The 15180-nt window shown below is 32.9% G+C and overlaps 1 protein-coding gene and 1 long non-coding RNA gene across 2 annotated transcripts; one reads left to right on the top strand and one right to left on the bottom strand.

The window, feature by feature from the left end:
- Nucleotides 1-7172: 7172 nt before the first annotated feature.
- LOC106085416 (ejaculatory bulb-specific protein 3-like) lies at nucleotides 7173-10383 on the bottom strand. Its single transcript, NM_001311221.1, is given in 2 exon segments — nucleotides 7173-7812; nucleotides 10323-10383. A coding segment is annotated over 1 exon segment (390 nt). The 5' UTR covers nucleotides 7797-7812; nucleotides 10323-10383; the 3' UTR covers nucleotides 7173-7406.
- A 636-nt stretch (nucleotides 10384-11019) lies between these two features.
- On the top strand, nucleotides 11020-12327 carry LOC131998093 (uncharacterized). The gene is made up of 2 exons (XR_009398547.1): nucleotides 11020-12071; nucleotides 12139-12327. It is a non-coding gene; the product is annotated as an uncharacterized LOC131998093 (long non-coding RNA).
- The last annotated feature ends 2853 nt before the right edge of the window (nucleotides 12328-15180 follow it).

The following is a 15180-nucleotide window of genomic DNA, read 5'->3' as shown; positions in this document are numbered from 1 at the left end:
AGATGTTATGGTCAGAAGGTGGATACCAAAATTTTTTTGAAACTTCGTGATAAACGATTTCCTGTTAAACTTCAACAGAGATAGAACAAAATTCGTTACGCGATCAGTAAAATCGTGTAAGGGATGCAGATAAGACTGTCAATATGGGCTAGGAGGAATGGTGATTTTTTTCAGAGAAATGACATACGGAATTTTAAACTTCGATTTGAATCGGAATTACTTCGCAATTATCGAAGAACCAGGGTCGATCCGAATGCGCCTCCTACTTCTGCAGGAGAAAGTTTAGTACGATGTGGGATATTAAACCAAAGATGATTAAGTTGGATGTACATCGTCATTGAGAGATACTAAAGTCAACATAAGGGGCGCTGGTATATTAGAAGGTAATGGATAGAAGTACTAGGGAGTTCAAAGCGTTATAATCAACAAGTTGGAATTTAAGGGAGCCTGGCGGATTGCTGGAGGAGGACGGGTACTCAAATTCTAAATCAATACTTATCACTTTAAGAACCGAAGGTTTCAGAAATGTTAATGGCATTCCTCACCGATATCTTAAAATTGTCTTTAAACTTCTTATGGGGATAAGAAATTGCTAAGATTTACTATACCAAAACCCTGAATGCCGGGGATCGAATCCTGGCGAAAACTTAAGAAAAAAATTTCAGCGTTGGTTATCACCTCCTAATGCTGGCAACATTGATGTGTGCCGCTGTTCCTTAATGAAACTTTAGGAATATTTTTCAGCGTTGGTTATCACCTCCTAATGCTGGCGACATTTGAGAGGTACTATGCCATGTAAAATGTTCTCTCGAAAAAGGTGTCCCACTGCGGCCGCTGTTTAGATTTGGTTATAGAAGGTTGGGCCCTGATCATTGAGCTAAAACTTGAATCGGGCAGCAGTCATTTAAATGTGCCGCTGTTCCTTAATGAAATGATCATTGGCAAATTTGCATTTGCATACCAAATTCAGCATATTGGATTATGTTTGAAAATTATAAAATTACCTAAATTCATATTTTTATATTATGATGACAGTCGAACTCACGATTTGAAGCCCTCCACTTACTCGGCTACTGTTTGTGTTATATTTTTGTCCGAACAACTTAAAATGTTTGTATTCCCTTTCATATTAAAATTTAAGCTCTATAACGTACATGAATCGCAGCTTCCATGCAGAGTGTTGAAATCAAATTAAATTTGACGATTATATGCATATTCATTGGGATATGCATATTTATAATTCAGTTTTGTCATTATTAGAACATATTGAAAGATATTAAAGCTCCGTTTTTTGCTAATATTAAAATTTCCAATGATTTTAACACCTAATAAGAGAGGTTTGCAAAAATCGATATAGTCTAATATTTTGTATCAGATATGAGACGAGTATTATGTTCAATTAGACAAAATTGATTTAAGTTCCCATTCTTAACCAGTCTGCAAGCGATATAGAAGTGTAAGCCGATCGGTTTCAATTTTTTTTTGCATATGGGATTTTTCAAGGTCAACAACAGGTTTTAATATATATACATATTAACTTGAGACAGCTAGAATTTTTTTTAGTATAGACAGTCGATTGCAAGAAAGAAGTAAAAAGTGCGTGTTTTCTAAGTTTGTATATAGGTGTTTGAACATTACTTAAAATCAATAAATTAAACTAATTAAGCTGACCTTAAATTATGGAATAACATTTCAACATATCATACAATACAACAATAGAATAAAGTGGTTCATTAATAAATATTTCAAGACAAAGTTGTTTTTTTTATGCGAAAACATTCTTGTTGTTAACAAATTGTGGAAAAAGTTCAAAATGTAAGAATAACGGAAAAACTCAGGTAATTTTACTTGCCGAAAACAAAAAGTTAACAGTTCGCATCAACATTATCATAGTGAATATACAATGACACAAATAAAGCAAAAGTAAACAAAGAAACGTCAATAAAAAACAACAGGTTAACAACCTTAAAGACAAATCTATTTAAAAATTCAAACAAAGTTTTAGTCATCTGATTACTTTCCGCAACCTTCTATTAGTGAATGTGGGAAAAAAAACTATTCTACTCCTAGTATTAAGTTTGTTCGCTCGAAAATTTTTCATTAATTGATTGCGAAACATGCCTGTTGGACGACTTATCACAAACAAATGTCATACAACGACACACAACAAAAACAACTACATTGAAGCAGAGTTGTTTGTGACCCAGCTCTTGAGCATTTAATTACATTTTCAATTGTTTAAAGCGAAATTTATACTGACGCAGCAACATGTCGCTACTATTTTGCTCAGGTAACTCAGCAAGACATATTAACCCAGGTAGTGTATGGCAAACAGCTGGGTACAGTTTTTTCGCTCGAATTGCACTATCTGTTAAAGAGTTGTGGCTGTGTGTGTGTGCACAATAGTTTAGAACTGATTTCGACACATAGAGCACTCAATAGTTTATTGTTGGGCAACTGCTCCTACCTGTAAATGAATATATCTTGGAACTCATTATCATTTCTACGAAGTGTGTTCGCATTTTCTTTGTTTTTTATAGTACGTTTAGACAGTCGTTAGTTTAATTTAAACTAAATTAAATTAAATTAAACTAAACTAAATTAAACTAAATTAAATTAAATTAAATTAAATTAAATTAAATTAAATTACATTAAATTAAATTAAATTAAATTAAATTAAATTAAATTAAATTAAATTCAATTCAATTCAATTCAATTCAATTCAATTCAATTCAATTCAATTCAATTCAATTCAATTCAATTCAATTCAATTCAATTCAATTCAATTCAATTCAATTCAATTCAATTCAATTCAATTCAATTCAATTCAATTCAATTCAATTCAATTCAATTCAATTCAATTCAATTCAATTCAATTCAATTCAATTCAATTCAATTCAATTCAATTCAATTCAATTCAATTCAATTCAATTCAATTCAATTCAATTCAATTCAATTCAATTCAATTCAATTCAATTCAATTCAATTCAATTCAATTCAATTCAATTCAATTCAATTCAATTCAATTCAATTCAATTCAATTCAATTCAATTCAATTCAATTCAATTCAATTCAATTCAATTCAATTCAATTCAATTCAATTCAATTCAATTCAATTCAATTCAATTCAATTCAATTCAATTCAATTCAATTCAATTCAATTCAATTCAATTCAATTCAATTCAATTCAATTCAATTCAATTCAATTCAATTCAATTCAATTCAATTCAATTCAATTCAATTCAATTCAATTCAATTCAATTCAATTCAATTCAATTCAATTCAATTCAATTCAATTCAATTCAATTCAATTCAATTCAATTCAATTCAATTCAATTCAATTCAATTCAATTCAATTCAATTCAATTCAATTCAATTCAATTCAATTCAATTCAATTCAATTCAATTCAATTCAATTCAATTCAATTCAATTCAATTCAATTCAATTCAATTCAATTCAATTCAATTCAATTCAATTCAATTCAATTCAATTCAATTCAATTCAATTCAATTCAATTCAATTCAATTCAATTCAATTCAATTCAATTCAATTCAATTCAATTCAATTCAATTCAATTCAATTCAATTCAATTCAATTCAATTCAATTCAATTCAATTCAATTCAATTCAATTCAATTCAATTCAATTCAATTCAATTCAATTCAATTCAATTCAATTCAATTCAATTCAATTCAATTCAATTCAATTCAATTCAATTCAATTCAATTCAATTCAATTCAATTCAATTCAATTCAATTCAATTCAATTCAATTCAATTCAATTCAATTCAATTCAATTCAATTCAATTCAATTCAATTAAATTAAATTAAATTAAATTAAATTAAATTAAATTAAATTAAATTAAATTAAATTAAATTAAATTAAATTAAATTAAATTAAATTAAATTAAATTAAATTAAATTAAATTAAATTATTACATTTGGTCCGACGGATTTCGCAATAATTAAATAACCATTTTCGCTGTAAATCAAGTCAGTACCAGGATTTGAAGGGTTGCCCGATTTTGTAGCTCGGAGAAAGGGGAAAATTTTTTATTTTTGTAATTTAGCTATTACTTTCACAATGATTTATTTTATTCTTTCTTTACAGTAAACCAGAAGAACAATGACAAATTTGTGGCTTGCTTTGATGATTGCATCCATATCGGCTCAAAACATTAACATTGATACAATTCTTAGGTCTGATCATCACTTGCAGAGCTATGAAAACACTTTGGTTTTCAAAGGAAGCTGTCCTCCTGATAATACTGACTCTATGGATAACCTTCCGAAAGCCCTTCAGGTAGTCTGCAGCAAATACAACAGCATGCCAAAGGAAGCCAATGAAAATGTTATGGTCTACATTCAATACCTTAATGAACTTGAGGAATGGGATAAATTACTTGAAAAATATAATCCTGATTATGAATATCCCAAGGATCACAATACAAGTATTATGCAGACATTACCAACCAACGAAGAAAGCATAGAAAAATATTTAGCTCTGATCGCAGTGCATTCCATATGGTTTTACTATTATATTTGGCTAAGTTTGACTGTTATAAAGTATAAATTTGAAAGGACTTGACTTTGAAGCTAAGCTTAAATATTTATAATTTTTTGTATGTAAGAACTTAAATGACTGTATTTCCCTAATAATGAATTTTATGGAAAAAAGATAAACTTAATTTTGTACAAAACCAAAAAAGGATTTTGCCTTGAAATTTTTTGTATAAAAAAGCTTTAAATTTTTACTGTGGATGTTGGAGATCTTATATGTATTCACAAATTAAATTTGGATCGAAGATCGTTTTATAAGGAAGGTAAATCACTTAGGGAACCGATTTGGCGAACACTATCTACAATTTTGTAAGGACTTCACGCTCAGGTCATGCATGGGTAGTAAATTTCTTATCAAAGGGTTGGACATAAAATGTTTTATGCTATGTCCAGCTTCAACTCAGTCGAAAGATAATCTAAATTTATTAGTTACTACATGTCGTATTTGGCGGTGTTTGTCTACATACCTAATTAAATAGATCTACATTATGTCAACTATAAGATACGACTGTATCGCAGAGTGGATTTTACAGTGCAGTTATAGGGTTTAATGTCGACCACATTTGTATCCTTAAGTAACAGTATGGTGTATTTTTGTGGCCCTATTGAGTTGTTTAACTGCATATGCAGAGAAAGTTTGAGAATTAAGGTAAACGATATACTTTGTCGTTGAGTTTAAGATTGTGTTGTCAAATAGATTTTAGAATGCAGTTGCATGGTTCAGGGCCAACCTGTGACACTATAGGATGCACATGTAGATTAATGTTTAGAGTTAAGATAAAATTATAAATAAAATCCTGTCCCATCCCTTTCGGATGTCAAACAAAAATGCAATGCAATGCAAATTTTGCCCATAAACATTCCATTAAGGAACTGGGGCAAACTCGGATGTCAAACAACAACGCGATTATCAATCCCTTCAGTTTATTTAGTGTTGAAAGTCATAATAGAAATTGTGTCCTTCAGTGGCCAAAGGGTCAAGCAAAACTCTGATTTAAATGGAAACTTTATCTAATAAAGGGCGAATTGGTCCCCTTAGAATTCCAACCGAACTATTGGGTTGGCCAAAAAGTAATTGCGGATTTTTTAAAAGAAAGTAAATGCATTTTTAATAAAACTTAGAATGAACTTTTATCAAACATACTTTTTTTACACTTTTTTTTCTAAAACAAGCTAAAAGTAACAGCTGTTAACTGACAGAAGAAAGAATTCAATTACAGAGTCACAAGCTGTAAAAAAATTTGTCAACGCCGACTATATGAAAAATCCGCAATTACTTTTTGGGCAACCCAATACATCAATGAAAAACAAGTAAAACCGCTCCATCTTGGATCGCAGGTGACAAGTTCTTTGAATGACTTTTTCAAATATATAGAAGTTCTGTCAAATTATGGACAATACTTGTCGTGGCTGTTAGAATTCAAAAGAAATGATGCACCTTCTAGAGGCCTAAGACGTCAAAACTGATGATCGGTTTATATGGTAGCTATATCAACTTATTAACCGATTTAGATCATACCTAGCGTGTATTTTGGAACTCGAAACAAAACTTAAAGGTAAAAATTTCAATCAAATCGGATAATAATTTCTCCCTCTAGGGGCGCAAGAAGTTAAATCGATTGATCTGTCTTATTCGGAGGTAGATAAGGAATTGTCCAAATTTGTCCTATTTTGTCCAAATTTGGCACGGCTGTTAGAAGTCTTAACCAATTGCTCAAGTGGATCAAGAAATTAAATCAGCAGATAGCTACATCAGGTTATGAACCGATTTGGACCACCCTTGGCTTAGTGGCTAGAAGTCAAACAAAACACATCATGCTAAATTTCAGCTAAATAGGATAATGTTTGCGTTCTCTAGAGGCTCAAGAATGTAAGATCTGAGATCGGTTTATTTGGCAACTACATATCAAAACATGGACCGATATGGCCCATCAACAATTCCAACCGACCTACACTATTAAGCATTGGTGCAAAATTTCAAGCACTTAGCTTCCTACAAAAGTTAACGTGTTTCCGACAGACGGATGGACATGGCAATGTCCAGACAATCAAGAATAACCTGGGGTGACGCCCCATCCCAAAACTTACCCCATGTTTACCGATTGGGACAATATGGGTATCAAATGAAAGGTATTAACAAGTAGAGTACGAACTTGGATTGAAAATGCCAACTTTAGCGTTGGGGAAGTCTCCCACTCAACAGGACACTTTAACTGCTTTGGACAATATGGGTTTAAAATGGAAGTATTTAAAAGTAGAATACAGGACGCATATGGTATTAAAAATTGGATTCAAGTACCCAGGAACCGCCCCAGGCCCAAAGCCGACCCACAAGTATCAAAGCGAATCAAAGTGGACCGATCGGGACAATATGGGAATCAAATTAAAAGTTTTCTTGAGTAGAACACGAATATGGTGTCAACATTTGAATCCAAATACCTAGGACGTTGCCCCAATAAGAAGTCAACCGATCGGGAAAATGTAGTATGAACTTTGTTCCGTCTCAGATCAATATTTCAAGGTGCATGATGGAAGGTATAACAAATGTGCACAATTTTGAGGTTCAGGTTAAACGTGTGAATCTACGTCAGTTTTGAAAAAAGACTTCAACAATTTTGATTGCTATTCTTTGAAAATTTTATTACAGCCAACAGGATTTCTTAATAGTAATACATTTAATCTACCAACTGAGTTAATACTTTTTTTAATACATTTTCTAGGGAAATGGTATAAAATGGTCATGTTTTAGGGAATTGGTACAAAACTTTTTTTAACATAATTCAGATCACAATTTTTCCGAGTATTTACTATGATCGTTGTTCTGTCCTTTGCCGTTTACAAACTTATTTAAACTTTAATGCCACGCTTCTCAGCTTCCGCCTTGTATTTGTTGTAGTAGACCTGCTCAGGATCGTATTTAGCCTGCAAGGCTTTCCATTCTTCAGCTTTGTTTTCAATCATGAAACGAATTACTTTGTCGGCACCTTCCTTTTGCTTCTCGTTACATTTACTGCATTCAGTTTTGAGGGCATCGGGCAAAATTGTTTTCAATTCACGACCATCGGGAGTGCATTTGCCTTGATCCACCAAGCAGTTATAATAGTTTTTGAATAGACGATCGGATTTAAGAATTTCATCAAGATCAACATTGTCATACTTGGTGGTATATTTCTCATCATCAGCAATGGCCATGGCCAAGCAAGCGGCAAAAATAGCAACAAAGGTAAGGAATTTCATGGTGATATGAAATGAACTACAAAAGGGGAAAAAAGGAAAGAAATAGTTTTAAGCAAATATATTTACAATAGATTACGTTAATATCGGAAAGGAGAGAAGAAATCTTCAGAATGATAGCGGTTTAATTCTTTTTATTATGATTACTCTTAATATCAGAATAAAAGTTAAGGAGTTACAGTCATTTTAAGTTATTTAAATAAAAATAAACCACGTAAAGTTCATTTAGTGCGAAAAGACCAATGTATATATTAACAAAACTTTATGCAGCTTTAAAGTGGGTTTATTTTAAAGATTTTCTTTATAGAACTTTCAAAAAAAACCGTGTTTAAAGCTGAATTAAGTTTTGTGAATATGGGCACAAATCTTTTAAAACCCCTTCCATGGATGGTGTTCGGCAAGTTCTTCGTAAAGATTTCTTTTTGTAGGTGGAATTTTAAAGAGCCTAACAGGAGGTAGATGCACAACAAATACATCTGGAAAATTACTCAACGACAGCCAATTTATATTGTAAACAGAAGACGTAAATGGGAATGGATTGGCCATACTCCAAGAATATCCGCTACTGGATAAACAGTAGAATGAAACTCCCAGGGCAGTCGATGTAGAGGACGCCCTTCTCATGCCTGGAGACAAGTATCGCAGCGATCCTTACTTGGAATGAAATCACGCAATGTAGTTAAGAAGGACTAAACTAAAACTGGAGCGCAGCGCCCCGGTCGCCGATTACCAGTGCAGAGGTCGTAGGTTCGACTGCCGCCAGAAGCCTTGGTCTGTCGCTACTGTGGTATCACAATGGACTTAAAATTGTCTAAGTGGATCTGTAAAGGGCTCCCACTCTTACCTAACCCAACCTAAACGGAAGCGCAATTGTAAATGCCCATGACCCTAACAGGAGTAAAAGGATGTTGGAAATCAACGCGAAATACATCATGCAAAATGTCAGCTAAATCTGTTAATCATTCTGGCATCTAGTTAGAAAGGAAGTCTAAACAAATCGCCACCGTGAAGCTGAAATTAGCTTGCTTGCTTATGAAGTCAGGGTACAAATCCCAGCGAATACATCAGAAAAATATTTTCAGCAGTGGTATCTCGGTATGTAAAACCTCTCTATGATGTGATATCACTAATCGGCCCTTCATTCGAAATCGACGATAAAAAGGAGTTGGAAATAATAATTATTTGACATTTTAAATCCCCGGACTTTCCTATAATGTGTCAAAGATCTAGCTAAAATTTAAGGATCATTTTATTTAAAATAAATTTAGGAAAAAAGTTAATTACTTGAAATTTTATTCATACAAAACCCAATACACTACCTACGCATAGGTCTACATATCGTTGAAGTGCAAAAAATCATCAAAAACCAACATTATGACAATTTTAAATCCCCGGAAATATTATGGCCTAAGACTTTCCTCCAATACGCAAAAGATCCTTCAAAATGTTAAGGAGTTCAGAGCATTTTAAGTTATTTAAATTAAATTTAGGGAAAATAGTTTGAAAAGCCTCTACTGTAGACAGCTTGTAGTTTATTTCATGGATTTGGAGGCTAGTTTGACCTTATGAAACCTAGTAGTTGGGAAAAGAAATGGTATCCTAATAGAAGTCTAAAGTTTTATGTGATACAAATGTATATTTTCCGACCCCAACACATACGTTTCAGATTGCTCCTCCTTAATTGACCAATCTGCACCTTATTCGTTGGGGACCTAAAAAATACAACTGTGCCACATAAAACTTTAGCGATCAATTAGGATACCATTACAGTTCCTAACTACTAGCTTTTATTTGGTCGAATTAGCTTTCATCTACACCTGCAAACCTGCTAGAAGATATATGGAGATTGTGATGGGTATACAAAACGGAAAGAACTCAAAAGTAGAGTCTGGCCCGAAAACTCCAAATACATGGAACTGAAAAAAAAATCAGCTCCTCTTATGAATTATTAGGGGTAGACCCATGACATAATTACAAGGTAGTGTACCATAAACAGCTGAGTACAATTTTTTCCCTCGAAGGGTGTGTATTATAGTTAAGAACCATAATACTCAAAATAAGAGTTGCACTAATCACTGATTTTGACACATAGTGCGCTCACTATTTTGTTGTTGGGCAACTGCCACTACCTGCATATGAATATATCTTGGGTAGACCCAAGGATTAAGTAGTGAAGGATAAAATGTGTTGCCACAAGCAGTATCTTTCAATGATACCAGAAGGTTATTGTGGCGTTTGATCGCAGCATAACTTAGATAGTTTGGCTTTGAGCATATCCTATTAATTGGGACAATAGACTTGCCGTCTTTCCCTTGCCGTTTTTTTAGCACAGCGATAGCGGAGTATTAGAATCATCATTTTTTGTAGTTGTTCAAAATGTACTTTAAATTATTTTTGAAATAATTTTATTTTCAATTTTTAGAATATTGTATTCTTTTATTTGCTAGCAAATCTTTCATTATTAACTATCATCTTAATCCCTTTAAGGATATTTCTTTATTTTATTATTATAGCACAACAAAAACTCACTTGTATATCACAATAAGTCAAATTTCTAAGTTCTTTTGTTGATTGATGTAACGAAACAACTAATTTAGTTCAAATTCTGGACCGCCTTTATATCGAAATACAATTGCATTGATTGATGATTACAAGTCTCCAATTATCGAATTCACCTCACCTGTAAGTCTGTAACGTTTGAACTTGCATACCAATCTAACTATCAACAGCGTACCACCCATACAATAACAACAATAACATTAAATTCATGCATAACTAATTATATTCTCTGTGTAATCGCAAAGTGGGAAAGAGAGAGAAAAAACCTCAAATTATAATGATGTTGGTTGGCATTCAATAGCTGATGCACCCGGCAAAATTATTTGAATCATTCATAAATTGGCCTTTCACTGGGGAGTTGGTATGGTTGTTCAACAATCACTGCTATTGCCAAAGATCTTCTTAAAACCCTTTCGAATTTACATCAAAGGAATTGTGGGAAAAAATTTCTTAGAAAAAATTAACAAATTATATAAATAAATTAATTTAATAATGAAATGTTCAAAAACAAAAATTCAACTAAATAGTGTATTAAAAAAAATCCCATAAATTCAATAAAATTATCTATTAAAAAAATCAAATTGTAAGAAAAATTTTTTTAAAGAATTTTTTTTATGAAAATCAAACTTAAGGAAAAGCTATCTTAAAATCAAATCACAAAAGAATTGTGCTCCAAAATCTGAATTCAAAAACACCTTAATAAAAATCTAAAATTGGCGAAGTTTTTAGACAAAATTGAAAAAAAAAAATAATTTTGGTAAATTTTCTATAAATATCAAATTTCGAAAATATTTTCCATATTAGGGGACATGTGTACATATAAACGTCTAAAAAAGGCATCCCACTTCAGGACTGCAGACAAAAAACAACAAATTAGTAGACAAGTTATTCAATATGAATATAATAAGCATAACCAACAAGAACGTGTTGACGACGAGAAGAATAGAAATAAATACGGCTACTAATTTCATCGACAGAGTACTAAAAATCAGTGACAAAATATATCATCAAGAAAACGAAATAAAGAAAAATTCAACATATACTACGATTAAATGACTTCTCAAGCAAAGCTATTAGGGACCTTATAAAATTCGTCAAGAATAGAACACCGAACAACAAAATTGAACCAACACTAAAAATCTTCAAGATAACGACGTATTTTTTAGGGTTTTCGGAAAGGCTTACCAATTCCAATACATACAACAGCGTAAAATACCAGCTTGCTTTAAAAAGCCACAACACACTGAATAGTATATTCAGCAGGACTAAATGAAGGATGAAAAAGCAGGGCAAATCAAATGTAGTTTATAAGATTAAATGTAACGGCGATGAAGCTAATTTATGTCATGTGCCATATGTAGGAACAACCAAAACTAAATTAAAAACAAGATTATCATCGCACAAATCTGTCCAGAAAATGAAAGACAAACCTTTAGAACAAAAAACTGCACTTGCAGCACATTGCACTTTAACAGGGCATAAACCAAATTTTAAAGACGTAGACATACTAGCACAAGAATCCAATCGGAAAAGACGATTTACATTAGAAATGTTACATATTATTGACATCCCTACATACAAACGTATGAACTTAAAGAAAGACACAGACAATTGTGCTCAAATTTACAGGAATTTGGTACAAAAATACAGACAAATATGAGAGAGCTGTAGTCGAACTTGTGCGCTGTAAAGCAAAAGTCGATTATTTTGTTTCAAAATGTAAATATTTTCTAATGTATTATTGTTTTTTAATTTTTATAAAATTACTTGTTTGTTAAATTTATAGTAAAAACCTTGATGAAGATCTCTGGCGGTGGTCGAAATATTGGTAAAAATTACAAATGAAACAACTATATAAAACACCAACACCTGTTTTTGTAAATTGTTCGATGACCTCGAGCCAAACCAAGAAGACAAAGTTATAAAATCCATTATAGTCAAAATTTTTTGTAAAAATAAAAACTTGACAAAATTATTTGTAAAACAAGTGAAAAGGCATTAAGTTCGGCCGGGCCGAACTTTGGATACCCACCACCTCAGGTATATATGTAAACCCATTTCGTGACAATCCGGTTAAATTAAGTACCCAAATTCGGCACGGACATTGAATGGTATAATATATACATATGTCACTATACAATTTAGTAGAACAAAATATTGGTCTTTTTGGCAGATATAACCAATTATAAACCAATCTGAACCAAATTAAGGTCGGATATCGTGAGGCTCAGAAAAACTCACTATTTCATATATCAGCGAAATCGGGTAATAAATAAAGCTTTTGTGGGTTTCAGTCCCCTTATCGGCACATCGGTCTGAAGGCAGCTATATCTAAATATAGTCCGATCAGAGCCATATTTAAGTCAGATGTTGGGTGGTCTTAACCTACTCACTGTTTCAAATTTCAGCGAATTCGGGTAATAAATACAGCTTTAATTGGCTTCAGACCCCTTATCGGCAGATCGGTCAATATGGTAGCTATATCTAAATATAGTCCTATCTGAACCATATTTAGGTCGGATGTCAGGAGGCTACTAAAAATAACTCACTGTTTAAAATTTTAGCGGAATCGGTTAAAAAAAAGCTTTTGATGGGCTTCAGACTCTTTATCGGTCTATATGACAGCTATATCTAAATATAGTCCGATCTGTACCATATTTGGGTCGGATGTTGGGAGGCTTAAAACTGCGCACTATTCCAAATTTCATTCGAAATAGGATAAAAAATAAAGCTTTTATGGCCTTCAGACCCTTTATCGAGAGATCGGTCTATATGACAGCTATATCTAAATATAATCCGATTTGAACTATATTTACATCAGATGTCGGGAGGCTTAAAATAACGCACTGTTTTAAATTTCAGCGAAATCAGGTAATAAATAAACCTTTAATGTCTATATAGCAGCTATATCCAAATATGGTCCGATTTGGCCCGTTCAAGAACTTAACCAGCGTGCATCAAAAAGACGTATCTGTGGCAGATTTCAGCTCAATATCTCAATTTTTGAATGCTCTAGACGGACGGACAGACACACGGACATCGTTAAATCGTCTTCGAATTTTACGACGATCCGAAACATATATACTTTGTAGGGTCGGAAATTGATATTTCGATGTGTTGCAAACGTAATAACTGTATGAATATATCGGTGGTCTCGGTAACTGTATGAAAATCGGCGATATATCGCGCGATTTTCACTCCTAGCGCCATTGCAAGCGCATTTATTGACCACTTTTCCCAATTTTGTACAACGCTTTCCTCGACTACTACCGCAATATCTAAGAAGTTTGCTCGAAATCGGTTCAGATTTAGATATAGCTCCCAAATATATGTGCGTCAAATTTTGTTGGGGTAAGGGCGAGGGACCGTCCCCATCAGATATCTAAAAATTATTTAGCTCAGGGCAAGTGCCGGTGGCCGCCCAGGGCCAAAACACCCTCCAAACATTTCATATTTACTGACCATGGCAATATGGGGCTCACATTAAATGGATTTAGCAGTGCAGCACGAATATCCATAGATGAGTCGAAATATCTGAGTGCCATCCCTCCCTCCCTTAAAAAGCACTTCTCATTACCCAAATTTTCAAAAAAGCCAGATTTCGGAGATTGGTAATGCAAATCGTTCGAAACATTTTTTGCACTCCACCATCTATTGTTGAGTTCGGGTGCCTCGGAAAACTGCTTCCTATTATATAAAAGCTATTTTATGTTTAAATTGATTAATTTTCGGGAAATTGAAGATAGGACTCAAAAGAAAGGTATTTGGGAGTAGAGTAAAAATTTACCCAGGAACCGAGAAGGGGCATACTTTGCACACATCAATGAAAGCTTTTCGATTCAAGTTCAAACTCAATAATAAGGGACTTTTTTTATAGCCGAGTCCTCTCTTTGGGGAGAATTTTTTACATAACCATGCATGGCAAAAATTGCCAGCATTAAGAGGGGATCACCACCGCCTTAAATTTTGTCCGATGTTATCGCCAGGATTTGAACGCAAGCGTTCAGGGTTATAGACAAACGTAGGCTACAGTGACACGAATTCGATATACACATTCAGGATGAAGTGCCCCAACCCTAAAAAGATATTAGGGAGTTAAAGAAGGCGCAGCGGAGCGGGCCCGGTTCGGCTAGTTTTCTATAAAATAAAGTTTCTACAAATTTTTATGGCAATTTAAAAAAAAAAAGTTAATAAAATTTTTCAATTAAACTATTAAATTTTTTTTTCATATAATTTTGATGAAATCTTATGTAAAAATCAAAATTCGGTGAGATTTCCATAAACATCAGTTTCAAACATGAAAATTTAATTTCGACTTAAAACTATGAAAATCGCGGCTACTTAGCATGCTTCAACCTATTCAGTTCATTATAAGTTAAGTGTGCAATGGCATAATCATGCCTTCTGAGTATGAGACGATAAATCAATTAGACACATTTTCTTAATGCTGAGTTTACATGGCACATCTGATGTATGGTCATTGTAATAGTATTGGTGAAAACAAAGGTGTATTCGTCACATGTACACATGACCATCAGTCATGGCTGAAAAATCAAAATCTTTTAATTTTTTTTCGATGAATGATGTCTATCGATTACCGTTTACAAAGAAATGTGTAATCATTAATTGACAGATATTGAAGAACACGTTTTGTGACAAATAAGGTTAATATATCAACCAAGCCACGATTTTTTGCCCTTTAAATGTGTGCGTATTGTAGCGTTCTCATTTATCGATATCATTTAATGAAATACTTTTTTTGAGTGTAGCGAAGCACTTGATGATAAACACCCTTGAGGACTTTGTCAGCCATATCGTCAGGAGTCGA

Source organism: Stomoxys calcitrans, chromosome 5, assembly GCF_963082655.1.
Source record: "Stomoxys calcitrans chromosome 5, idStoCalc2.1, whole genome shotgun sequence".
Taxonomy (NCBI): Eukaryota; Metazoa; Arthropoda; class Insecta; order Diptera; family Muscidae; genus Stomoxys; species Stomoxys calcitrans.
The sequence above is the reverse complement of the archived record's forward strand: the minus strand, read 5'-3'. Positions and strand labels throughout refer to the sequence as shown.